Source organism: Gavia stellata, chromosome Z (genome assembly GCF_030936135.1).
Source record: "Gavia stellata isolate bGavSte3 chromosome Z, bGavSte3.hap2, whole genome shotgun sequence".
NCBI lineage: Eukaryota > Metazoa > Chordata > Aves > Gaviiformes > Gaviidae > Gavia > Gavia stellata.
Window position 1 is genome coordinate 23,337,551 of NC_082637.1, and position 26,432 is coordinate 23,363,982.

Sequence of the window (26,432 nt, forward strand, 5' to 3'; positions counted from 1 at the left end):
ATACAGGCTTTGTCTAAAGTGGCCCATGGACAGTTTTACTGTTCCTGCTGATGTTTTACTTTAGACTAGATATTGTAAGAGGTATTGACTCTGATAGAATTGTAGGTCATTAATTTTTGTCTTTTTTTTAAAAACATTCCCCTTCATCCCAACTCTAGGTAATTTTGGCCAGCTCGAGTTGAAAAATTGAAGGAGTATTTATCTTGATGTTGAAAGTTGAAAAATTGAAGGAGTGTTTGTCTTGATGTTGAATGTTTTACAGCTTTCAAACATAGAAAGCCAGTTATATGTAGTCGAAAGTTTTTTTTTTTTAAACTTCAGAAATGTAAGTTTCTTTTGGCAGAATTTGGAAGGAAGCCTCTTCAAAAGCATGTCCTTGTCTATTCTGCTTCCTCTGCTCATGTGCTTCATGCATTTCAGCTTGGATTATTATAGACAAAGATATTTGGGTGATATTTTGCCCCTTACGTGAACTCATGCTTCCTGTGTGAGATCATTGTGGCCGAAGTGACTTGATTCTTGTGCTGTTATGTCTCTTCCTTACCTATGGCTACTGATGGGCTTTGTCCTCTTCGTTTTGCTGAGCGGAAAGTCTTGTTCCAGTATGAATTGTAATTTTATAGTTCCATTGCTATTTGTAGGCTTAATATCTAATTTACCATCTCATTTTGTTATTTCCCCTTTCCCCCTTTGATGTGACTGGCCTTTGTAGGTATTTACTCCCTGTGATGGATAAACTGAGGATGTAATCTTTGGTACTTAAGCGAAGGGGGATATTTATAGCATGCGTGTTTGCACCAAGTGTTTATCTGCACAAGGGACACTGCAGGAAACGAAAGCCGTGAACCAAAGGTGTGGCTGTCAGAATATACGTAGTCCTCTGTGGATAACTGGCTTTAAAAAAAGTGGCCTAAAGTGAGACTTAACAAAGTGCCTGGATCAAGTCTGAAATATGACAAATACACAGCAGTTCAGTCGTACATCATGCAGTTCTCATCTCTAAGATTTCCTGGGATTCCGTGGGATTGCTGGCAGGGTGTGCCTTGCCAGAGTGCAGGAGGCACCGGGGCTCTGCCTTGCCAACCTCTGTCCTCTCCCTCCCTGCTGGGCTGCAGGAGAGTGTGTGTGTGTGTGTTGGCAGGAGTTTGGCTCTGCAGACAGAACGGTGTAAGTGTTGCTATTGATTTAATAAAACATTTCGGATTCCGGTTGAAAGATAAGGCTTTACAGGTAATGCAATAGTACTGTTACAAATCGGTTTGCTTTATTCTGAAAGTTATACCTAACTTAGATAAAACTCTTTTGACCTCTTCTAGTTCAAAACAGTAATTTAGAAAAACAAAACAGCAACAGTTACAAACTAAGATAGTTCTGGGTTTTCTAGAAACAAATCATTGAGATTTCCTTTCCAACAATACTTCTGAAGCACAGATAAAATGGCTTCCTGTCCCAGGGTTTCCTGTATCCATGGCAACCTGACTTTAACCACTTCTTTCTTAGTTTCCTGAACGAACAGTTGCAAATCCTGCGGCAAAATGTGAGTGCTATAGCATGCGGCAATACTGCCTTTACAAAAGTTTCACAGGTGAATATAGTCAGTCAGCTTGTAACTTAGTCCAATGAACCGCAAAACGGCAAAATACAGAAATAATGAACTTCCGATTTGAGGTAAGGAATTGTTTTTATTTATTTTGAATGTAACTCAGATTTATAAAAGTAAAATTCAAATTATAAATGAGCTGCCAGTGAAAGAAAACTTGTTTCCAGTTGGCATTTCTACTTGAATACTGTTGAAACATTTCCTAGTCATTCTTCACTATAAAAAGTAGTTAATAAGCAGTATTTTGAATTTACTAGAAGCTGTTATTTTGGCAGTTTAGTTGCTTTTATGCTGCAACCAATTAAATATTTTCTGGCTAGGTTGGCAATACATTTGTTTCATTGTTCATTTATTTTGAAGACTTTTTCAGTGTAGTTCAAACTTAGTAAGTTTTATTTTTAAACTGCTTATTTGGCATCAAAGGAGGATATGAAAAATACCCATCTTGAAAGCAATGCTTATATTTTGAAGACTGTACACATAGATTCTTTAAACTTTTGATTTAATAACATTTATAAACTTCTTTTTATCTCTACTAGCGAAGTCAGAGATGAGTGAGAAGGCCAAAGACAGGGATATGTGTGGTCTGCAAAGTTCTCCACCCTGCCCGGGAGCATTCCTGTATATCCTTAATTGCTTTCTTTTGCTGCTGCTCCAGAAGGAGGCTCTTGGCTGTCCAGCTGCTTGCCAGCTCTGCACAGGGAGACAAGTTAGCTGTCGTAATTTAGGGCTTTCGAGCATCCCACGGAACTTTCCAAAAACAACAATTCTTGTGTACCTCAGTGGGAATAATATATCGAGTGTCACTCCAAATGAACTAAGAGGTCTTCAGAAGCTTGCTGCACTCTACATGGATAACTCCTCTATTTCCTATGTACACCCGAAAGCTTTTGTGGAACTCCCTAAACTGTGCTACTTGCATCTAAATAACAATAATATTAAGCGTCTGGATCCAGGAATCTTTGAAGGTCTTTCCAATCTTCATTGTTTATACCTTCAGAATAATCAAATAGCTTTTGTTCCCAGAGGATTATTTAGTGATCTCCTTTCTGTTAGATATTTAACACTTCAAAGAAATCGTCTCAGTGTCCTTGGAAGTGGGACTTTCTTGGGAATGATAAGTCTCCAAACACTTAACCTAGCCAATAATAAGATTTCACGGATATCAGATTCAGCTTTTCATCATCTTGAAAACCTTGCATATTTGTTCCTTGAAGGTAACAACTTAACATTTGTGCCATCAAATGCTATTGGAAGGCTCAAAAATCTTGAAAGACTTTCTTTGTCTCACAATCCCATTGGATCAATACATCCTTTTGCATTTAAAGGACTTAACAAGCTTAGATACCTGTTTTTAAAAAACGTAAAGCTAAAATGTATTGCTGTAAATGGATTTTTTGGATTAAACAACCTTAGCCAGTTAATCTTAAGTTATAATGATTTAGAAAATATAAATTCCAGCACTTTTACTTTATTGAACAATTTAATGTATCTGCAGCTAGACAGAAATAAAATAACCAGTGTTGGCAATGGTACCTTTGAAAAAATGGGACAGTCACTTAAAATACTCAGTTTAGCATTTAATAATATTACAGAGTTAGAACCAGAAGTGCTCAAGCCCTTAGTGTCTTTAACTCACCTACAGGTAAATTATAATCCATGGAACTGCAGCTGCAAAATGCTTGGGTTACTTAATTGGCTAGTGTCGTCTCCTATTTCTGTAAAAATTCATTGTCAGAATCCCCTGAGTATGCGTGGTAGACCTTTGCATTATATTAAGTGGACTCAGTTTGCAAACTGCAGTAGCCCTACTACCAGCCCAGAAACAGCCTGGGGTCTAGGATCCGTAGGTGTCCATCACAGTGCCACCACTTTGCTGATGGCGTGGCATAAGGGAAACAGGCACAACACATTTGAACAGTTTGTCAATGCAGAAACTAAGTATGTTGCTTTCTGGGAAGGAACTACAGCTACATCTGCTAACCCATTGCCCTATGAAGAAAATGCTGCTGAAATTCCATCACAGGCAACTACAGTGGTATCAACATTACCGGTGCAAATAGCAGCACAGACGATACCTGTTAACAGAACTGTAGAAGAAGGTTTATTTCCAACAGATGCTGCTCCTGTGTCATTAAAAACATCCCTTCTTTGTACACAGCAGGTTGAAAAGCTGAATAAGGCTTTTGACATTTTACTAGCCTTTTTCATTCTGGCTTGTGCTGTGATCCTGTTCTTAACCTGTAAAATTATTCAGTTTAGGCAGAAACTAAAGGTGCTGGAAAACTCAGGGGAAAAGAGAATAGAATATTATGGTTTTTATCAGCCTGGCAGGTACAACATAACTGACCCAGTGCAGTCCCTAACTCAGAATTCAATGGGGCATTCAGAACTGGACCAAATTAGGCTTCTCAAGAGAACAGCATCTGAAAGTCAGGCACAGGTCATATTGTTTGAACATTCTTCATTGTAATTTATCTCATTTCATTTGATGTTGACTTTATTGTGATCTGAAATGTCAAGAAATCAAGAACTCATTTTTCTAGAAATACCTTCCCTGATTAAAATCAACTGATTGATAGAATTGTGGAAAATAGTGTAATTTGGGTTCTGCATCATCATTTGCTTCCTGATTGTTCTGAAGTTTATTGATTTTTATTAGATGTCATTTATATCTGACATGGATAGGTATATTATCCTCTGTCCCTGCTGTAGGAATCTTTCACCTATAACTCAAGTATACATGCAGTATAAAGTACACATATATTTATTTTTATTTAGTTTCTATAGAAATTCCGTAGCTAACTTGAAGCTTGAAGCAAGCAAAACATCAATTTTTAGCTGGATCATGAAGCCAAGAAATCTGGGGGAATGAGGGAAAAAAGCAATGCTTCATTTATTGTAATGCAGTTTCTACTCTGCCTCTATTAATCATCACAGTGGAAAAAAAAGTGAGCATATTTACATCTAGCATGTTCAAACTCTTGAGGAAAAGAAAAATTTAAAATTATACAAATTTTATTCATACCTATGACATATTTTAATATACGAAGTTGTGTATTCAGTCTGTATAATGAATATATTAAAGTGAATTTTTTGTTAGTGTGTATCTGTATCATTTTATGATAATACCTGAAACTAGAGTTAATAGGGAAACTAAATTTCTATTGGATTGAAAAATCCAATATTCTAAGGGAATAGAGCTGGTTAATTATTGTCAATAAAAGATATTTTGTCATTTGTATAGTAATAGTTTAATGGAGGTTTTGGCCAGATAAGAGGGATAACCTGAAGAAATATGCTACACTTTAAATACATAATCCTAGATTAATTGCTGAAGATATTTACATATTTGTGTCCTGTATTTGAAGTGTCAGGTCAAAGTACACATTTTCTTAGTGAAGACCTAATTTTAGGCTTCATCTTCAAAAGATGGATATTATTTTACTCTATAGTTTGCATTTGTTTAAACTTTTTATTTCTATTTCAAATATTGATGTTCTGTTTACATTATTGCCAGGTTATGTCTAGTGTGTTGTAGCTGTATTTTCAACCTGAATTTCTGTGTTTTTTTTTTTTTCCTTCTCATTGTCACCCCAGTAATTCAAACTTTATTCAGGAAAAAGTCACAAAAATATGTTCGAAATAGTCCAATCTTGTAAAATTTTCAGTCAGCTGAATGGGACTTACTTCTGTAGATACGGTTTGTCTTCTGCAGGCCTGTGCCCTAGAGACTTCAACCACTGGGTTTATAAGCAACACAATTTAGTCAGATCATTTTGCTCAAGGAAGAATGGAGAACAATGTTTTAATAGTCTGTCGTCCATGGAGTCAATTTCAGTTGTGCAGAAATATCTTGCTGTTCCAGGATCCAGCCTGGAGACAGGGGCATTCTCCAGATGAACCAGAACTGCTCTCAAGTTTCTTGTGCTAGCCCGCCTACTTTCTGCTCGTGTAACTCATGTGCGTGACCATGTTGTGCTGTTCTCTATCCTGTTTGTCCATCTCCAGTTCATTTCCAGAAATGATGCGTATTATCTGCTACCAGTACATACCTAGACCTTGACTGCAGTAGGTGGGTGTGAATGTGCAAGTGTGCCTTTGTTGTTGCTTGTTACGTGTCTCTACTGTATGTAATGAAATATCAATTTTTACTATATCATAGTACTATATTTTACTGTAATTTACTGTATAATCAAATACTTTTATGGAACACTTAATTCAGCTACTTGGGCAAAAGCTTAAAATAATTTGGATTGCTTGAGTCAGAACTACTTTTTGAAAACTTTCTACTTGTAGATCAGATGTTAAATGTAATGGGTAAATGTTTTTAAGGAGGGAAAACATTGACTCTAATTCATACTTAGGCTTTTTTTTAGGTGGCTAATCCATTACAGTTTCTTCCTCTTTAACCCATTTTTGTTGCTTTCTGCCTCTCCTGTGTAATTCCTCGTGATAAATGTTAAATCTGTTTTCATTTAATAACAGCTGCACAATCAGTGATTGCACAGTAGTAGGTTCTGCAGTTTTATGTGCTGTATTTCTAAATTTTCAATTTTATATGGATGTTTTCAGAAATAATGGACTTAAAATTCAGTGGAAGCTAATGAACTAAGTTTTCATTGCTAGAAATGCTGTTGTGCCTTTGTTAGAGAGGAGTTTTGGGAGTGGGCAAAGGTTGAGACTGAACAAACCTAGTTCTCAAAGAAATCTGACAGGGGACAGCTTTTAGGCTCTGATTTCCACAGCTGCTCTCTACAGAAGAGCACAATAGGTTCCGATGCTGTTGGAGCTGTTTGTGCAAGCAAAGAGTTGGGGCATCTTTTGGAGTGGAGTCATCTCCTGATATCCAGCTTGCCAACAATTGGATTAGACTAAGAAGAAATTTGAGATTTATTATGCGGTTGTGGGAGAAATGCCTTTCTTTTGCAATTAGTAGCGTTTGTATTTTGTTTTGTTTTATTTTTGTTTTATTATTGTTGTTCACACTAGGAAACATCCTTTCATGTACATGTGTGGTTTGTATGTCTAACTATTAAAATCATCAGAGAATACATTAGAAGACTTGGTTGAGTCTGCCCTCATGAAGCAAAATGGTGCTTTATGGTCATGAAGTTTATGGTCAGCCATAGGACTCCCCTGTTGTCTTAGCTGCTACATGACTGGTTTAGGACCTCCTTAGCACTGTGCAGCTCCTAAGGTTGGGGGGGGTGGGGGGGTGGAATGATCATTTACATTTCTCATGGTAGGTGCAAAGTAATCTCCATTTGTCCCACTCTTTCCTTGGCTAATGAGATAAGAATAAGGAATTAATTAATCTTTCTCAAATCTACTGTACACTAGTAAAGATATGAAATTAAGCTTTTCCCTTTTTTGGTGTTTACTGCTTCATCCTGGTAAATGTAGAAAAGCAGAAAATATTTTCTCCTCTTCCTTTTAATCTATAAAAAAGTATGTTTTCCCATGTTTCCGAAATTTTCCTCCCCTTCTGATAGGCTGGGGAAGATGCATAGCAGATATAGGAACCATTTTATTTAAGTATCCCCAAAAATTTATGTTATATGTTTTATTAAGCTGATGATAAAGCTTTATTTACAGTGGCTACCTTTGTAATTGAAATCCAAATTCTGGATTTCTGCATAAAACTTCAGGATAATAAAAATGTTGAATAGATAGCTGAGTGTATTAGAAATGACAGACAGAATGGGAAAAAACAAATACTACTTTTTTCAGAAAAGATGTGGTCTGTTTTTTCCTTTGCAAAGCTTTTATTCTTTTACCTGACAAATTATGCAAACTTTGAAATAAAAGGTTTGAGATTATTCATGTACAAGCTGCCCTAAATGTTTGCTACATTTTGTTTTCATTACAGGCAAGGTGAATTTTATTTGCAGACAGCATAAAAGATCCTTTCTGTAATAAAAAATAATGTTAATATGCTAATTGCATCTTTGAAACTGGGTTCTGGAGTGTTTTAGAACCTAACAAGTTTATAGAAGTTATAATCCTCTAATTCTGGGCCTGTCTTTTTTGATAATTTTTTGCTGCATACCATATGAGGTTTTGTCCCGATAACTTTGGGAAACTGGGTAGTTGTAAAACCAGTTACAACTTGATGCTGCTGTTTGTTCCATTGCTCATCTGGACTATATGCAATTCAAGGGGGGAACTGCTTAAATGATGCCTTCCTCGCGGGTTAATACTGTCCATGCTAAAATTTTAACTGTTCCATTTTGAAAGTTCATCTAAATACAATGTCCCTGTCTTTTCTGTATCTACTCATATGACTTTCTAATGTATTTCTTGAAACAAGCAGCCTAATTTTAGTCTCTTTAAAAAGGTATGGCGTTGATTTGCATGGCGCTCTCTTCTGTGAAAATAAGGCCTGAAGCATTTTATATTAACCACTGACCTTTAATTGAGGTTTCTTTTTTTGAAAGCACAATGAGCTTATGCTGTCTTTATTTTTCACCAGCATGTGTCTTGTATTCTAAAAAGAGTTGCATTGTTTAATGATTCCATACTTGGTAAACATTTCAGTGTGTCTTTGGTAGGAAGAAACTTCATGTCCCATTTAAAGGGAGAAAGAAGGGGGAGAAAAGAGAAGGTATTATCCTTAGGGAAAGCTGCAGGCAACAGTTACCCAGTTTTGAAAAGTCTTCTGCATTCTTTAGCTTTGCTTTCCTCAAAAAAAGAAAAATTATCATGAATGTTCTATCTTTCACTGAAGAAGGAAGTGAAATGTCATTCCTCATTTATACCATAAAGTAAAAAAAAATCCTCTCCAAGTAAAGAAATCAATGATTTCTCTATGTGCTTTGGAGCTACCTGTCAAGAACAGTATTTTGGGTCTTCAACCATTATCCTCAATTTCTTCTAGAAATATCACAGATACTTGGAAACACAAGTTACTGAAATGGGCCTCCTTGCATGGTCTTCCTGTCACTCTGCAAGCTTGGGAAAAAAACATAAAGTTAATGAGCACTATGCCTACAGCTTATTTACATGTCGGTTAATTAAAGTAACCTCCCTGAATAGAGTGACCATAATTAGCCCTGCAGCCAATGAAAAGGCTATGACTTCATTGGGTCAAATACCTTCCTCTTCCCTCCCAATATAAAATGTCTGTGGCAGTTAGGGATTCTTCATGCAGCTTGGAAGGAAGAACTATAACTACCAGGTAGTGGATAGCAACCTGTGTTATTAATTAAATAGTGCATGCCTATAGGGCATAGTTTACTTCTCCAGGGTGCAAAGTGTTGTTGCTTGTTCTCAGTTGAATGCCTCTTGTCCTCTGTTGACATGAACCTGAGGACAGCTGTTTCCTTTCTCAGGTTGGAAAATATTAACCACATTAATGGCATTTTCCTAGAGATATGTTTCAAGTAAGTGTGAAGCAAAAGAGCTTTAATGGGAGGTATGCTAGGTAGGAACCTCTGACTCGAGTGAAGAAATCTGCTGTGTCTCCAAGGGCTCGTTCTGCGGGCTGCTAAGCAGGCAGCGCTCACATTCTCAGCAGTGCTGTGTGGTTGGTAGGTTGGTTGCTTGCTGTCTGCAGAACCCCACAGAGATTCAGTCTCACAACATGTAATACTTTGCTGTTCTGAATGAGATGGGGAAGCTTTTTGGCAAGAGAGAAAGTCTCTTTTAAAAATACATACTTAAAGATAATAAGAATAAGGCAGACTGAATGAAAATTGTGTCAATTTTCATTTTGTGTAATTTAGGAGTTTCAAGTTTCATTATACAAAATGCAGTTCAGATCCTGGCATTAGACAGTAGCTGAATAAAAAAGGGAACAAAAATAATCCTTTGGAAACAAAATGATCGTGAGTTGAATCATAATCTTATCAAAACAAATTTAAAAAATATTTTATATGCTTAGTATTCTAACTTGATACACATTTTTTTGAAAACATCCATTGCTAGATAAAGTCTGTTCATACGTAAAATTTTGTTATATGTCTGACAAGAAGTTTTTCAAATGCAATAACTAATGTACAAGGAGCTACACTTTATCCAGTTTTTCAATTTTCATCCCAAATAAGAGAAGGAAATGAAAGGATATTAAGAAATATATTTGTCTACATTAAAACATGAAGGATCAAACTACAATGCATGAACTTAGTATTCAGTACCTTTACATAAATACGGAACATGTCTGCTTCTGCCTACTACACAGCAGCAGCTGTTTTTGGGGAAAATTAAGCGTGATGTTCCAAAGAGGGAGGAATAAAATGCTTTGGTCAATGGCAGTCCCAGGAAGAGAATTGTAGTTTACCATCACCAGTCAGGCCATTTCTGTTTCTTTGCTGCTTGTAGCTGGAACTTTTTCGGTCTTCCTGAGATGAACATCTTTTCAACTGAAGTACGTCTTCACCCTGTTGTGGTTCACAGAGTAGAAGTCCATGCACCGAAGTCCCACAATAGCGCATCTCTGGCATTAGACACAGAGTAGCAGGAAATTCAGCAGAAAAAGCAGTCACAGCTTCTTTCCCTTAACTAGGAGCTGGTGGCACCTACTTAACTGTAGTGGAGAGATCATGTTTCTATGCCCTTACTGTACAGGCACATCAATTCGCAAGGTAGGGGCAAGTATCGAAATGTGTTTTGTGTCATTTTGGGCGTTGTGGGGGTATCCGGTCTGGCCTTCAGCTCATGCTGGGGAAAGGTGCTTATCTCTTCTAAGTCCGAGTGATACCTACCAGCCCTTTGCAGTTGTCTTAAACAGCCTAGTGTTTCAAATGGCAGGAGGTGCCTGTGTTTAAGCAGAGAAATCCTACGCCACCTTTCTCTTTATAGTCAGGGAAGTGGTGTTCCTGCAGAACTGGGTGCAGATATTTTTCACCCTCTGAGGAGTCATTCAGCTGCCTAGGTGGGTGAAGAAATACTCATAAAGCTGGACCGAGAAAACGGTAGGGAAGTGCACCATCTTTACAAGCTGCCCTTTGCTCAAGAGTTTCTGTGTAGACTTTGCATTGAACAATGATGGGAGAAAATGTGTAAATGCGTCAGGAATAGAAGCCAGTACTCTGACCTCCCTGCTAGCAGGAGCATGCCCTCCCCACTCAGTTCTTGAGTCCTGTGCTAATGTATTTTTTCTTTTATTCCGTTTGCAATTATTTCTAGGTTTTCAACAGTGGCACATGAGGGTTTTATTCTATTGAAGAATAATGTTTCTTGCATATTTTTGAAGCCTTTTTGTAATTTACTGAATTAGCTGCTGGACAGGATGCTCAGCTAAGCAGCAAGGAATGAAAATACTGCTTAGTAAATGTGCTGTACAGTTATTGAGCAAATTTCCTGTTTAGTTCCCTTAGCTAAGTCACTTTCCTGTTCTTTTCCAGTGTTATCCAAGATAAATTTTGTGGTATCATCAACATTTCAGTGGAAGGCCTGCATGATGTTATGACTGAAGATCCTGAGACAGGAACATACAAAGAGTAAGTGGAAAAATCTAATTATTTTTTGTGGGTTTAACAGTAGTAGTACTTTTTTATATGTAGTGTTTTGATTGGAAAAATCTGTATGCAGTTAAGACATGCTCGTTAGAGTTCTTTTTTCACAAGAGCGAATGTTTTAGTAAGATAGGAAATTTTGGTCTTAAGAAAAAATAATTGTAATGAGGGGAGGGAGGGCTTAGAATGACAGTGAATATAATTTTATATTGTTAATTAAGTTATCTGCTAAATGATGTCTTAAAATGTTCATATGCTTAGATTTGCTTTTTGCTCACTTGACTATTATATCTAAAATTACAATCCAACAAGGTTGTATGTTGATAGGGTGGTAGCTCAGAGTTTCTTTGACTGTGACATCTGGACTTTAACCAAGATCTTTTACTAAAGGCCTCAGCCTCATTGAGTGAAACTAGTGTACAGTACTTCACCTCCTGGAGAACTTGAAACCCTATCCTACAAGGACAATTCTCCCCCTTCAGTTGTTCCAATGAATACACCTGCGGATACAGGGCATACCCCAAAAGACACTTTTCAGGGCCGGGAGCAAGAGTTTGTGGCAGGAAGGTGGTGTCGGGGTGCTCAGAGTGCTCTGCCACCCAGCACCACACTCATTCGTCTCCTGCTGACTCCCAAGTTACTGGTGGTATTCCATCAAAGCTGGAAAAGTAAAAAAACACTGAATAATGAGGATTTTTTTTTTAGGACAGAGATCTTAGTGTTGTTTTTTCTCTGTAATGATTACATAGTTTTAGAACGATGCGGAGTTGTAAGACATTAAAAACAGGTGATCTGCAAGATGTCCCTCCAGACTCTATATTCTAATAACAGTATTTACTGGATGCTAAGAATCAAACATTTTCTAACTTTCAGATAATTACCTGGTGATGGAACAGACTGTATCTGAACTAATTAATTAATTGCTTAAGGGGATGTTTGCTGGCACTGAAGCCAGCTGGCACAGAACAACCTGCATGCTATCTGTTAAGTTTTCTTCCACTTAAAATGGGTGGAATGCACACAAGTGTGCGCTGAGAATGGTCCACACTCATGCTGAGCCCGACCTATGCCCAAGAATTGAACTGCTTGCAAAAGTACTTTTGTTTCCCCCCCCCCCCTCTAACTCTCAGTATAGAAGATGTAACTCCGAAGTCTGGGAATGTGCTTTGTCACTGTGTTCTATTTACTATTGGAGACAATGTTAGAGTCCCTTCTATTTCTAAACAAGTTGCTTTGCCAGCACTTGTTGAAAAGAGTTCTCATAGAGAAATAAATAAAACTTCGTCCTAGTTCATTTCATATTTTAAGCTTGAAGGCTTGTAGAACTTGTCACTGTACTTCTCCAAACTCTGGACATCGTTTTTGCTTTGTAAAATATAGGCACACTGAACCAAGGACAAATTTATGTTGACAGATACTGAATGGGCTATTTGAAAGATTCTGACATTTGTGTTATATGTTTGGATATAATCTGAAAGTAAATAAAGTGAGAGCACTCATGTGGAGTCATGTGCGCTATTCTGGCTCTCCAGGGTGAAGAAGAATGATTTAAGCCTGAACTGGTTCAGAAAAAAAATTGTGTACTCCACTGACTGTCATAATATCTAGTTACCATAGTTCAGAGCCCGTAGTGCAACATGCATGTTTAGCGTAGGAGTATCAAGGGTGAAGCCATATAGAACTGTAGCCACTAAAGGATGAAGAGAGGGTAAACATGCACAGGGAAAACTGTACAAATTAAATGACAGTGTTGGCTTAAGTGTAAGCTGACCGTGAATATATTTAAACTGGAAAATTGAAGAAACTTGTGGTTAGAGCAATGAGATTTTGAGCCTTTCCAAATACAAATGCAGAGATAAAGGTCTCACCAACTTTTAGACGGAATTTTGATCAGGTTATGAGAATGATTACACAGTGTGCTGGCTTATAATATAAAGGGATTGCACTCAGCCAGATTTCCTAGCATTTATATTTTGCATTGTAGTGATAATTACAAGAAAGCTTTACAGACCTCAGATTTTCTGGAAAGGGGAGCATTCCATTGCTCTAGTCTTGTCTCACCAATATGCACATTTTTCCCAATTTTGTCATCTGCTCTTTTTTTATTCCTTCCTTTCCTAGTTCTTTGAATTACTCTTTATGGTACCTAAAATTTGTCAAGGTCTGAAAAAGTTAATTCAGTCTTGTATGTTTGGGCAATTGACATTTTTTTGTGTCCTTTTACTTTCATAAACTGAGTTGCAAGAAATCATGCCATTTATGAGGAGAGGAGACATTAAATTTGTTGTATTATTTTGAAATAACTAATCTCTTTGTTGGACATGGCTTCTGTGTTAGCATTTGACCCTTCTGCCATGCTGTGTAGCAAATGTTTCATACAGCTTTAAACACATGTTAATAGAAAACTGAATATATAAACAGAGTAAGTCTGAACATTTTCACATATAATCACAACTTTTTTTCGTTTTAGTAACTTTAAAGCAAGTTATTCAACTTAGCTGCAGGAACATTTCACCTGCTAGCGGAATGCAGAAATTAAAAATGCAGAGTAGTACAGGGCTGAAAATGAGCAATAATGTTCATCTGTCTTGGTCCTTTGTAATATGTAGAAAAAGTGTCCCTCCTGCCTTAAAACATACCTAATACACAGTGGCAAGTTCTTGTCACCTGAGTGATTTTTAAATCCTTTTGGTTTTTAAAGCAGATTTCTTGGGAAAAATTTGGTGAAGTGGTGTATTCTTTCGACATAGAGAATGTAAAGTGAATGAAAAGCACGTTTGCTATAGGATAGCTTTCACCAATATCTTTATAAAGTCCGTTCAGACTGTTTCAAGAAGCAGAAAAACCTCTGGGATTTAAACTATTTTTTTTCATATTTTCTGTTTTTATACTTACTGCAAAAATAATAGTTAAAATATGGCTGTTACTTGTGCGTATTGGTAACTACCAGTTGAGGGTGGAGCACAACAAAAAATAAGTTTAAAAGCTTTGCTTTACCTGCCTAGAAAAAAACCCTAGAAAAAACTGCAGAAGCTAACTCATTTCTGTCAGTCTAAAACATTATTGTTCTGTGTCTTGCAGATTTTAGTGTCTAGAACCAATAGCAGTGACCATATTAGTTTTCAGGTCCTCTGGTTAAAGATCTCACAGGAAAACATGAATGCAATGAGAAATTTTTGCTAGTTTTGCATATGCGTGACTTTGATTTTCATGTCGATAGAATACAGAGTGCTTGTATAGCACTTCCTTGGAAAGACTGAGAAATTCTAGTTAGGAACAATAGATTTTTCTGTATTTTTTTGAAACCCAAATAGTCTGTTTTCTGTATGCAGAAATGCATTTATAAGCCAGAACTTGAGCTAAAATATGGAGGATAACTGAGATTTGTTACATAGGTGAAGGTGACACAGAACATGCATTCAGGCTTCTTTAGATTAACTGTTCTCAGAAAAAAATTACTTGCTAACAGAGATTGCCTGACTTCCATCAGACTCCCTCATATCTGCCCTGTGTTTTTAAAAGTCCTTTAAAATAAATTTTAATGTTAATGCATGTTAAAACTATTCTTATTCCCATTTTTAGCTGCATGTTGATGTCACATTTTGAAGAGCCCAAACTTACAGAAGACGAGGAACCTCCCACAGAACAAGACAAAAGGAAAAAAATGGTAAGTTTTAGATCTGATATTGAATTATAGAACTGAGTATGTGATTCAGTTGTGTCAGACTAAATTCTTTGCCTTTGGATTTGGTTCATCTGTTGTTCTTGGAAAATTCATCTCTTGAATCAAAAGAGGCAAATGCTTTGATGACAAACTTTGCAGCCACAACACTTATGCTTTTGCTTTCCTTTTGAGTCTTGGAAAATGTTGCCAGAATAAACATCATCTGTTCACAAAATCTGGATGTTATAATACTAAGACACTATAAAAAGAGTTTATTGAAAAACACAGGGAGCTAAAGCTTACAGAAATGTCATGGCAGGCCAACTTTCTCATATTTAAAACGATCTTTATTATCTTGGATTATGTGTTTTACTTGAACACCTATTGATCCATACGCTTGCGTAGAACCTTTTTCTAATGTAAAGAACTCTTAATAAGAAGCATTGATTTAGATGAAAATATCTGGATACCATGCAATTGTGCTATTTTTGTCCAACCTATCTGTAAATGTTTCATTAACTTAATTTTGTAAGAGTTCAGGGAAACTGGTTCCTCACACAGAAAACGGCAGTGTACAAATGCTGGGGAATAAAATAGTCTGAACTGCTCGGCATTGAGTAATTGCAAAATGTGGACTTGGGTGATTTGAGTAGATGTGTGTAGCCCTGTCACGCATTTGCTTTAACTGGCCTACATGTATCCAAAAGAATACTTGTGGACAGTCCTTTAGTACTTTATTTCTTCTTGTAGCAACAGAAAAGAGTTTGGATAGTTTTTGACAGTTTGCTTTAATTTGGGGGGTTTTTTTAAGCCACTGGATGCTTTTGGTTTGTTAGTAGGCTTTTCTTTTAAATACTAATCAATATATGGTTCCTTCTTAAAAAAAATTACACAAAAACTCCTGCATGTTCTTCTGCTATTAGTAATGACTTAAGAGAAATTCCTAGTGTCTTGCAATTTCAGATTTAAACAAAACACAGAAATTTTATTTTCTATGGTCCCTAAAAATAGATTAGATAGTTCTATAATTCGGTTACTCTTAAAAGCATCTCTAGACTCTGTTAAATTTGGTTAAATTTTCTTCCGGTTTCTGGGCTTAAATTAAATTCTATGTGTTTGTTGCCAAATGATAATATTTATTCTTAGTGGTTTTGGATCATCTCTTGACATATATAGACAGATATATACATATCTTTATTGATAGAGATCAATGTGTCTGTACATCAGTAGGGAGAGAGATAATGTTTGGTTTGTTAACCAGATTTAAAAAACAAAGTTAATTTTTCAGTTACAGGTTGACTTCAATAATTTGGATATGTATTTAGGAGTTTAGACTTGTTAGATTTGCTATGGACTACCTTCAATGTGGATATATCAGACAAAATGAAAAGTAGGGCACGTTGGTTTATGATCTGTATAGTTCTTCTCTCTTAAATGATACAACACACCAGTATAGTGTTGATGAACACAGTCATAATGAGGGAACCGTATGGGATCACATGCAATACAGAGTCAGTGGCCATTTGAATAAAGAGAAATGGCTGTGCTTTGGTAAGGAGGAGCTGGAACCGATAAGGACAAGACAATGCAGGTTTTGATTTACATGGGAAATATATCTTTCCTTGAGCCACGTCACTTTCCTTTTTTTCCTCTAAGGAATTGCTTGTGATTTGTTCCTAAACTGTTCTTTAATGTTCAGCTTAAAGACCTTTTCAGCCTTTGTTTCCTTGGAAGGTTTACACAGAATAAATTGTCATTTTTGTTTTGGATCTCATAATCTAAATGTAGCTCTTCCCATGGTTACTGTGTTTTCTAGATGCCCAAGCATTACGAAAATCCTTTGTTTTTCTCCTTTCAATCCTTTTTCGTAAGAATAGCTGTCTGTTTTGCTCTTCTCATTCCCATATTTAGCTGACTATTCCTGATATATTTCAGACTTGAGCCTTCTATACTGTCATTTTTTCAGCTGTAGTATATTTCAGAATATAGTATTCACTGTATTCTTATTCCTTTCTATGCAATTTCTCACAGCTGTTAAAGCAAGCAAACTCTAGTTGTTATGAATGTCTGCTATAAATTCATTCTGAATCCCAGCTGAAATTGCTCAGTATAAATTTTTGTGGATGGTGCAGAAATAGACTTGTCACTTCTCATGGCTGTTTATTTCAAAATGATACAGGTCATTTGGGTAGGTCACTAGTAGGAGAAGTGTCAAATAATAACCAGAATTGTTAATCATGGCTTTGAAAGCACAGGTAGCATTTGATTTGAAAAACTGGATTAAAAACAAAACATCACCTGGGGCCCATTCCTACCCACCTGTACTGGAAGTTTCTTCCTCTTTGTAGGAGCATCAGCACACACGCTCAATTCACGTGACACTTAAAACAACTGCAGCAGCAGGTATCTATGGTGAAGTAAAAGTGGGAACAAATATTTGAAGTGAGAAGAGGAAAATCAAGAACAAACTAAAGGAAATCTGCAGTGGATTTAAGAAAGTTTCTAGTCTCCTGTCCCACTTCAGCACTCCAAGAGGTTTCTATGCTCTTATATATTCCATTGCTGAATCAGCAGCTTGTATCAGGTCTTAGAGCTTAAATCTCATAAAACCATAATGAAAAGATAAATGGTATTATCTCTTTCAGAATAATAATGCTTTTCAAATTTTAAGGCCATTTATATGAGAAAAAAGAAACTGACATGGTCCATGCTAATTATCAGTTCCTGATGTTTGCACAGGGTCTAGATATTTTTCTTTTATCTATCCCTTTATCCTGTCATTAGTACCTCTATTATGCATAGCTCATAATTACTAAAGAGAGTTTTAGCTAGAACAGTACTTTAAGTTTACGATAATTTTATGGAATCAACATTTCCAGATACTGCTATATTTTAGTCTGTTGCAAATGAGTGGTTTAGGCTGCTTAAAGAATCACTGTCAAGGATTTAATAGAAGTTCATAAAAATGTGACTTAACAAAATTCGATGGCAAGGTCTACTCAATTACTTACTAAAGGATATAAAGGAAAATCACAGAATCACTAAGGTTGGAAAAGACCTGTAAGATCATCAAGTCCAACCATCAACCAAAAAAAAAAAAAAACCCAAAAAAAACCCTCCAAAAAACCCCACACCACTATGCCTATTAAGCCATGTCCCACAATGCCACGTCCACACGCTCCTTGAATACCTCCAGTGAGGGTGACTCCACCACCTCCCTGGGCAGTTTATTCCAGTGTGTCACCACTCTCTCAGTAAAGAAATTTTTCCTAATATCCAGTCTGAATATCACCTGGCGCAACTTGAGGCCATTTCCTCTTGTCCTGTCACTTATCACTTGGGAGAAGAGACCAACACCCACCTCTCTGCAACCCCCTTTCAGGTAATGGTAGAGAGTGATGAGGTCTCCTTTCAGCCTCCTCTTCTCCAGGCTAAACAACCCCAGTTCCCTCAGCCACTCCTCATAAGACTTGTGCTCCAGACCCCTCAACAGCTTTGTTGCCCTTCTCTGGACACGCTCCACAACCTCAATATCTTTCTTGTAGTGAGGGGCCCAAAACTGAACACAGTATTCGAGGTGCGGCCTCACCAGCGCCGAGTATAGGGGCACGATCACCTCCCTACTCCTGCTGGCCACACTGTTTCTGATACAGCCCAGGATGCTGTTGGCCTTCTTGGCCACCTGGGCACACTGCTGGCTCATATTCAGCTGGCTGTCAACCAGCAGCCCCAGGTCCTTTTCTGCGGGGGAGCTTTCCAGCCACTTGTCCCCAAGCCTGTAGCATTGCATGGGGTTGTTGTGACCCAAGTGTAGGACCCGGCACTTGGCCTTGTTGAACCTCATCCAATTGGCCTGGGCCCATCGATCCAGCCTGTCCAGATCCCTCTGCAGAGCCTTCCTACCCTCCAGCAGATCAACACTCCCACCCAACTTGGTGTCATCTGCAAACTTGCTGAGGGAACACTCGATCCCCTCATCCAGATCATCGATAAAGATATGAAACAAGACCAGCCCCAAAACTGAGCCCTGGGGGACTCCGCTTGTGACCGGCCACCAACTGGATTTCACTCCATTCACCACAGCTCTCTGGGCTCGACCGTCCAGCCAGTTTTTTACCCAGCGAAGAGTGCACCTGTCTGAGCCACGAGTTGCCAGCTTCTCCAGGGGACAGTGTCAAAGGCTTTACTAAAGTCCAGGTAGACAACGTCAGCAGCCTTTCCCTCATCCACCTGGCGGGTCACCTGGTCATAGAGGAGATCAGTTTGGTCAAGCAGGACCTGCCTTTCATGAACCCGTGCTGGCTGGGCCTGATCCTTTGGTTATCCTGTACATGTCCCATGAGCACCCTCAAGATGAGCCTCTCCATAATCTTCCCCGGCACCGAGGTCAGGCTGACAGGCCTGTAGGTCCCCGGATCCTCCTTCCGGCCCTTCTTGTAGATGGGTGTCACGTTGGCAATCCTCCAGTCGTCCGGGACCTCCCCCGTTGACCAGGACTGTTGATAAATGATGGAGAGTGGCTTGGCAAGCTCCTCCGCCAGCTCCCTCAGTACCCTTGGGTGGATGCCATCAGGCCCCATAGACTTGTGAGTGTCCAGGTGGCATAGCAGGTCGTTAACTGCTTCCTCCTGGATCATGGGGAGTTTATTTTGCTCTCCATCCTTGTCTTCCAGCTCAGGGAGACGGATACCCTGGGGATACCTGTTTTGACTATTAAAGACTGAGGCAAAGAAGGCATTAAGCACCTCAGCCTTTTCCTCGTCCTTCTTGACAATGTTCCCTCCCGCATCCAGTAAAGGATGGAGATTCTCCTTGTCTCTCTTTTTGTTGTTAATGTATTTGAAAAAACATTTTTGGTTATCCCTTACGACTGTGAACAGATTGAGCTCTAGCTGGGCTTTTGCCTTTCTAATTCCCTCTCTGCATGACCTAACGAGGTCCTTGTACTCTTCTTCAGCTGCCTGCTGAATCAAGTGAGAATGATTTATACAGAGAGACCAGAGAAAGAAAAGGGTAAAGAGGACCCTCCCGTTGAGTCAAAAGGTTCAGAATGGACCCCTTTGCTTTCTAAACTTTTCATTGAGGAGTTTAGGTGTGACTGAATCCAGACTTAGTCTCAGACTTGGTCAACGGTTCATGTTTAAAGGAAAGGAAGGGTAAAAGGGAGAAAGAAATCTTCCCATTGAGTAGTGAGGTTCAGAGAAGACTGCCTGGGTCCACTCCTAGTCCCAGGCTTGGACAACAGTTTATGTCTAGTGGAAGAAATATAAAGAGTAGGGAAGCCCTCCCGTTGAGTCACTATGTTCAGAATAGACCATCTTGCTTTCTAAACTCCTTCTCAGAGAGGAGTCTAGGTGCGGCTAGGTCTAATCCTAGCCTCAGACTTGGTCAACGGTTTATATCTAAAGGATTATATGTATTTAGCAGCAATCTAAGGTTCATTCACAGTTTAAGGTAAATCATAAAATCTTAGCAGCACTTAATCATGAATTAGTTTAAAATTTGCAAAGTGAGTTGATAGAATTTACTATAATCACAACAGTGGCTTGATTACAGATTTGGAATGATAGTATTATACTTGCTGTTGAGTACACAAATTGATTCACACACAGACACAAAGATAGATAGATACATAAAGGTATACCTGTTAAAAATTCCCCTCGAGTTCTGTGAAATACCACTTCAAATGTCTCAGAATGTCTCAACGGGTGAGGATTGAACCTTGAGGAGGAGAGGGTTTCAGCCCAGGTCCCGTTGCCAGCTTTCGGTGGCTGTCCTCTGAATTTCACAAACTGGAGAGTTCATGAAAGTCTGAGAGGCGTCCCACTCAGAGGGAGTTACTGGTCGCAGCCTGCTGCGGTCCAGGAGAGCACAAAGGGTCTCACTTGGGACCACGGTTTATAGGTTTGTAAGATGATTGTCTTTAGTCATCAGAAGTTACTGGAAAGTTACTGGAATTCCAACAACGCTGGTACCGTTCCACTTGGGCTACGGTCCAGGTAAGGGATGTTCTGAGGCTGTCAGGGGATGACTGATTATTCCCTCTCTAGTTACCTGCCTTGAGCTGGGTAACAGGAGTGCTTGCGCAGAGACCAAGGCCTAGGTGGAATTCTTGAGATGGTAGAGTAGCCCAGGAAAAGGGGCAAGGGGGAGGGAATGCACCACCACATAGTCTCATTGCAAATATATTGAGGAAAATGTAAATAGGTGGAGAGTGATTCGTGACCTTGTGTTGCACATAATGTATAGACCTCAGGTGACTTGTTTTTATGTGCCTTTAATGTGTGTTTTTAAGAACTCTGGTATCATTGTTCGAAAAGGGAGTTAAGCTTTTTCAACTCTTCATTTTTCCTCTCCACAGTTTCAAATAAAGTATTTTCCAACAAAAATCTATCTTATTTAGACTTCAATTATCCATGCTGGTACATGTTTTAGATGATGCTTATATGTAATTATAAAAGGCTTGGGAGTTTGTTTTATTTTACCCTAGTATGGGAAGAAACTAGATGAATTATGATTTTATATCTTCAGGAAAATAAATAAATGAGTTACAATGCAATAAGCCAAATGATCAAGTTTTATGTGATAATGTGGTTTCCTAGAAGTACTAGTTTTACTTCATTGTTTGGGGTATAATTTCTCCTTACACATTTAATCTACAAATTAGCCACAGATCTAATGCAAGTTCCACTGAAATCTGTTAAAAAGCTTTGATATTAGGAGCCTTTCATATTGTCTGGCTCCATTTTATAATCACTGTTAAAAGTAAAGTATACATTCCCTCCTTAAATTATTTTTCCAATCTTTCCCAGAGCATCACAGTTATGAGATACTAACCATCATGGTAAATATGCATAATTTTATGTCCAGCATTCTTCCTCCCTCTTTAGTATCAAAGTATCCATACTTACACTGAAGAGAATCTCTCAAGTTCTGGAAATCTTTTTAACAGTTTAGTTCAGATATCACCAACACACTTTTTTGAGTTTTATTAGACTTTCATTACCTGTTCTTGCATTCTAATGCCATTCTATTGCCTTGTGTTATCGCTTGTAGTGATTAGATCACTGGTTTAGAACAGGATATTATAAGATTGTTTATTGAAAACAGTGTGATTTTTGACTGTAGTGTTGTATAAAGATGTTGAGGAAAGAGATCCACCTAACAAACACTGGTTCAAACAACCAATGCAGAATGCCATTGATGCTGAAAAGCAGAGTTTGGAGGGATGAGAAATGGTTGTTCTGTAAAACCTCTGTACTGCTTTTCTGATTCAGACTGCTCTTTACAACCAGTGAGGTGGAAGATTAGTTTCTTCAGCCCCAAGGTAGGCATCTGAGTCCACTTTCAAGATGAGTTTGTAAAGTAACTAGATTCAATGGCTAGTCGAAGCAGGTTTTCACTGAGCAGCGTAACGAATATTTGAATAATGTGTATTTCCTCACCAAGCTTCTGTTTCCTCTCTGTAGCTGTTTTGACTAAGAAACTGTTGGCATTTTCTAGGATATTTTTACTGGAAATCAGGTGTGTTTAGCTCTTATCAGAATCAGGAGCATTTCAATTAAAAAAAACCTCTGGCTACACACCTAGGAACTCAACATAAATACTTACATTCAAAAATATGGTCCCTGACACAGTGTTTATAGACTAAGTAGCCAGTGTTAATATTGATATGCTTGTGTTCCGTGCCGCACTGATGTTGGATGCTCAGTGCTTAGCAAGCTGGATACTCAATTTTCAAGAGAATGATTTTTCCTCCAAAATGCAAATAGAATAATCTGAAAACATCGTATGGGTCTTCTCTTAAACCAAATACCATCTTAATTTTGTCATAATGAAAATACAGTGAATAAAGAACAGTGCTTGCTGTTCTTCCAAACTTACAATTTTGCTTGCTTATTCAGGTAAGACTGCAGCTCATTGTCTAATATTGTCGACAAACTAATTATACCAAGCTATTTAATTTGTTTTGTTAGTTCTGAATACAAGTTCCAAAAACGTTGAGTGAAAGGAAAGCAAATTTATTATTGTTGCAGCAAACTCTTTAATTTACTCAAAACATTTTTGACATGACTGTTTGAATGAAATCAAATTAGTGTATTAACTCATTAATTAAGTCTGAAGACTCTTAAGTCCCATTTGGCTTACAGATACTAGATGCTGCTGCTGCTACTACAAAGTCCCTACTGGCTTGCAGTGCTGCTGCTTTGAACTGTGAGGGATGGGTTTATGCTTGTTGCAATAAACTAAGCAGAATTTTGTACAATTTCTCAGTTGTCCTGATAGAACATATGTTGGTAAATATGCAGCAGAAGTGTTTCAGTTACTTTCCTATCTAATTGAAAGACTACATATAAAGTTGACTATCTTCACTGAAGTTTTATGAAAAATAAAACGTGGAATTACAATGCTTCCAAAATCAAACTAATTATGTACCAAAGTTGCAGTGCATACGGTAGCCTATTCCTGTAACTCCCAGCATTGTGCAAATCTGGCAGCTCCGTTAGGAATAAAAAATATTAGCTCTGAATTCTGTAATATGTTTTGTCACCTTCTTCACTTCGGTTGTTTTTTCAAGATTAATTGCTCTTCAGTAGTATTGCAGAGATGATTCAGAGGATTATTTGAAAACCTGTTATCACCTGCCATGAGGCAGGTGCTAGAGGGTTAGCACCTATAGAGAGCATCTCTATAATTATTATAAGAGATGCTAGAGAGAGCTCAGACTTGAAGTTCCAGCAAGCTTTGCAAATAAGCAATGATCCAAACCCATTATTTTTAAAACAATAAAGCACTTCAGAGTTTGAAAACCATCATTGAGGTGCTAGAACAGCATTACACACATACTTGTATTCTAGTAGCTTGTTAAAATTGGGAAAAAATTTGGACTTAGTCAATGTTGTCTAATAAGTCTCAACTTATGAAAAATGAGAGGTTCATTTACCATTGACTTAAGTCTGGTTTTCTTTATTTTTTTTTTTTAGGTATCAGGAGAATAAACTTCGTAGTATGAAATTGGTGATTAGATGAATTTTTCTTGGTAGAAAGAAAAATTTCCTGAAGTTGATATTTTAAGGCAAATTGTTCTGACTTCCTATTCCAATTCTGAGTACTTTACCTTAAACAAGGGTTTATGGTAGGGTCACATAAGTCACACAGTTAACTAAATATGTAGATTAATTGGTTTGTGGGTTAAAAGGTTGTTAAAGAATGGCTTTTTGGTGGTGCTTCCCAAGGTGACTTTGTAATGCATGCTGTTCATCTAGTTGCTGCTGTGTCAGGGTCACAAGGATGAGAACAGTTGTCTATGGCAATTTTAATACCTGTTGTTCTGTGCAGAATTCCCTGCAGTAATTTTATTCATGGCTGTTCAGAGCTATGAACTTGCTGAAACTAACTAATTATAAATGTGTTATATGTCCCTAATGACAATTGTTGGTTAAAAAATGCAAATTTTTCAGAAACTGGTAGATTCTTTGCTTGGCAAGACAGTCTTTTTTTACCCTGTGGATTGTGCTGATGCTGTTACAGAAGGATATCACTAACCTCAGAGAGTATCAGTGGTTTAGAAATTTGAAATTTCAGTTTCAAAAGTATGTTTATATACTAAAGACCAGATTACATTTAGTGAGAAGAATTACTGCAGAATACTAAACTGTTTATTACAATTACTCCCCTTTTCAAAAAAGTGTAACGTTAGGAATAAGTAATAAATAATAAAAAGATGATATCTTACCTTTGAAATGTGAAATAACTGGATAGTAGAAAATGGTGAAGGATCGAAGGCTGTAAAGCCAGTATTAGGAATACTAAGGGAATGATTAAGAGATTTACCATAAGAACTTTCAAGCACTGACGGAAGAAGCTAAAAAGCAGCCTCCTTTTTCACTGGAGTTGTTCATAAGAAATAAAATGTAACTTATCTTTTGTGGTAATTTGGATGGTTTACTCTTTTTGTCCTATATTTATGTGGCTGTTTCAATCAGTATTTCCCCCTGTTTTGGGTATAATATTGTTTAATAAATAAGTAAATAATCTTAAGGTTTAATATCTTCCATTCCGTATTAAAATCCAAATACTTCTTTTTTTTGTGTCTTGCCACAAGGGCAGTTGTGCAAGTTTAATATGCCTCATTTCTTTGGAAATAGCAGTATAGCAGGGTATTATGAGCTTAGAAGTCTCCTATTTCAGTGGGCTTTGAGATCTAGCATTTTGTTTCCTGACCTTGCAGCATAAATATAGTGTTGTTTGGTTTTGATACTAAGATGAACAGATCATAGGTCTGCAGTAATTTCCTGTTTATTTCAACATCCTACTTCTTTATCATGCTGCAAGCTTCAGGTGTCCCCACCTCCTGTCCCCTTTCATCCAGCCTGGTGGACCGAGGGAGAAATGCTGCATAACTATCTGTGTCCTTAGCCTGTCCACACCTGTCTTCTGATATTGAAATTAAGAATAGGTCCTCTGTCAGTGTAGCCCCTTCATTTACGTTTTTGCTTTCATTAAAAAGCAGTTAACACATGGAAAATAGCGACAAATACTCTGTCCCTCCCTGCCCAAAATAAAATTACATAATCCAGCTGGACTGATGAAGTTTTATAGGTACCACTGCTGAAGAAGTGTGTCTATTCTTTATGCATATGGACAGTTTATTTTAGCTGTTGTTTGTCATATAATCTAAACTAGTTCAACTTTTTCAGTGTTTTGTTTCCTTACTAATAAAATATAACTGACCATAGTTCATGTCATCTCTAAATGCATCTGATGTGGTTTTTAGGAGTTATGGGGAAACTCATTCAGCAGTAATTAACAAAGCAGCTTTGAAATTGTTTTATCTTATAGAAGGGTGAAATCTTACAGCAGACTGGGTCCATGATTTGAGACTGTTTCAAATAGTTTTAAAGCGATATTTGCATTTGATAATAATTAATTTGATCTTTGCTTTACAGGAGTTTTTCCTCCTGTTTCTCAATTAAGTACAAAGAAAAGCAGGAGATTTCTTTCTTGAGCTGAAGTTATAAAAGAAAAGAGTAAGTTGCGGAGTATTTTTTAGTGCATTATTATATATTTTTCTCTTACATGTTTTCCACAGCTTGCACTGAAGGACCCTGTACACACTGTGTCATTGCAGCAGTTCATCTATGAGAAGCTAAAGGCACAGCAGGAATTGCTGGGAGAACAAGGTTTTCAGGCACTTATGGAAACCGTGGATACAGAAATAGTTGCACAGCTACAAGAATTTTTACAAGGCTTCTAAATAAGCAGAAACAAGATTTTGTATGTTCAATTTCCCTTTCAAAAAATATGAAAGAACTCTAGCCTTCCATCTTGTATGGAAGAGCCTACTGAAAGCTGAAAATAACTTGTGTTAAAAAATAAAAAATAAGTTTCTGTTGTTGCTATTAAACTAACATTGGTGATGCTTTGTTATTTTATAATAAAATACTTAGGGTTTTATCATTAAAGTAACACTTCCATGATTCCTAACATGGTATAGGCTATCATAGATAGTACCATTTTTTTTGGTACCATTACTGGCCTTTTGGTTCACAAAGCTATGTCATAAACCGAGAGGTCTGAAGGAACTTAGTGATGTATATTAATGAGAAGTGTCTATTAATCCAGCAGTATAGTTCAGTATCAGTAGCTGCTTGTCTTGATATTGTGTACCTAAACTTTCTCCCCTTCCTATTACCATTTCTTGACTCTA

The 26,432-nt window shown here is 37.5% G+C and overlaps 2 protein-coding genes across 2 annotated transcripts in view; both read left to right on the forward strand.

Annotated features, from left to right (window-relative positions):
• IPO11 (importin 11) overlaps positions 1-26,123 on the forward strand; it is an 87,854-nt gene extending 61,731 nt beyond the window's left edge. The window contains exons 27-29 of the mRNA XM_059833651.1: positions 10,948-11,043; positions 14,641-14,725; positions 25,815-26,123. Of these exons, the coding sequence (XP_059689634.1) occupies positions 10,948-11,043; positions 14,641-14,725; positions 25,815-25,979 (346 nt within the window). The 3' untranslated portion in view covers positions 25,980-26,123. The remainder of the gene's footprint in view (positions 1-10,947; positions 11,044-14,640; positions 14,726-25,814) is intronic.
• On the forward strand, positions 1,559-4,589 carry LRRC70 (leucine rich repeat containing 70). Its single transcript, XM_009809239.2, has 2 exons — positions 1,559-1,668; positions 2,140-4,589. The coding sequence occupies exon 2, from the start codon at positions 2,151-2,153 to the stop codon at positions 4,071-4,073; it is 1,923 nt and encodes a 640-aa protein (XP_009807541.2). The 5' UTR covers positions 1,559-1,668; positions 2,140-2,150; the 3' UTR covers positions 4,074-4,589.
• Positions 26,124-26,432: the final 309 nt, after the last annotated feature.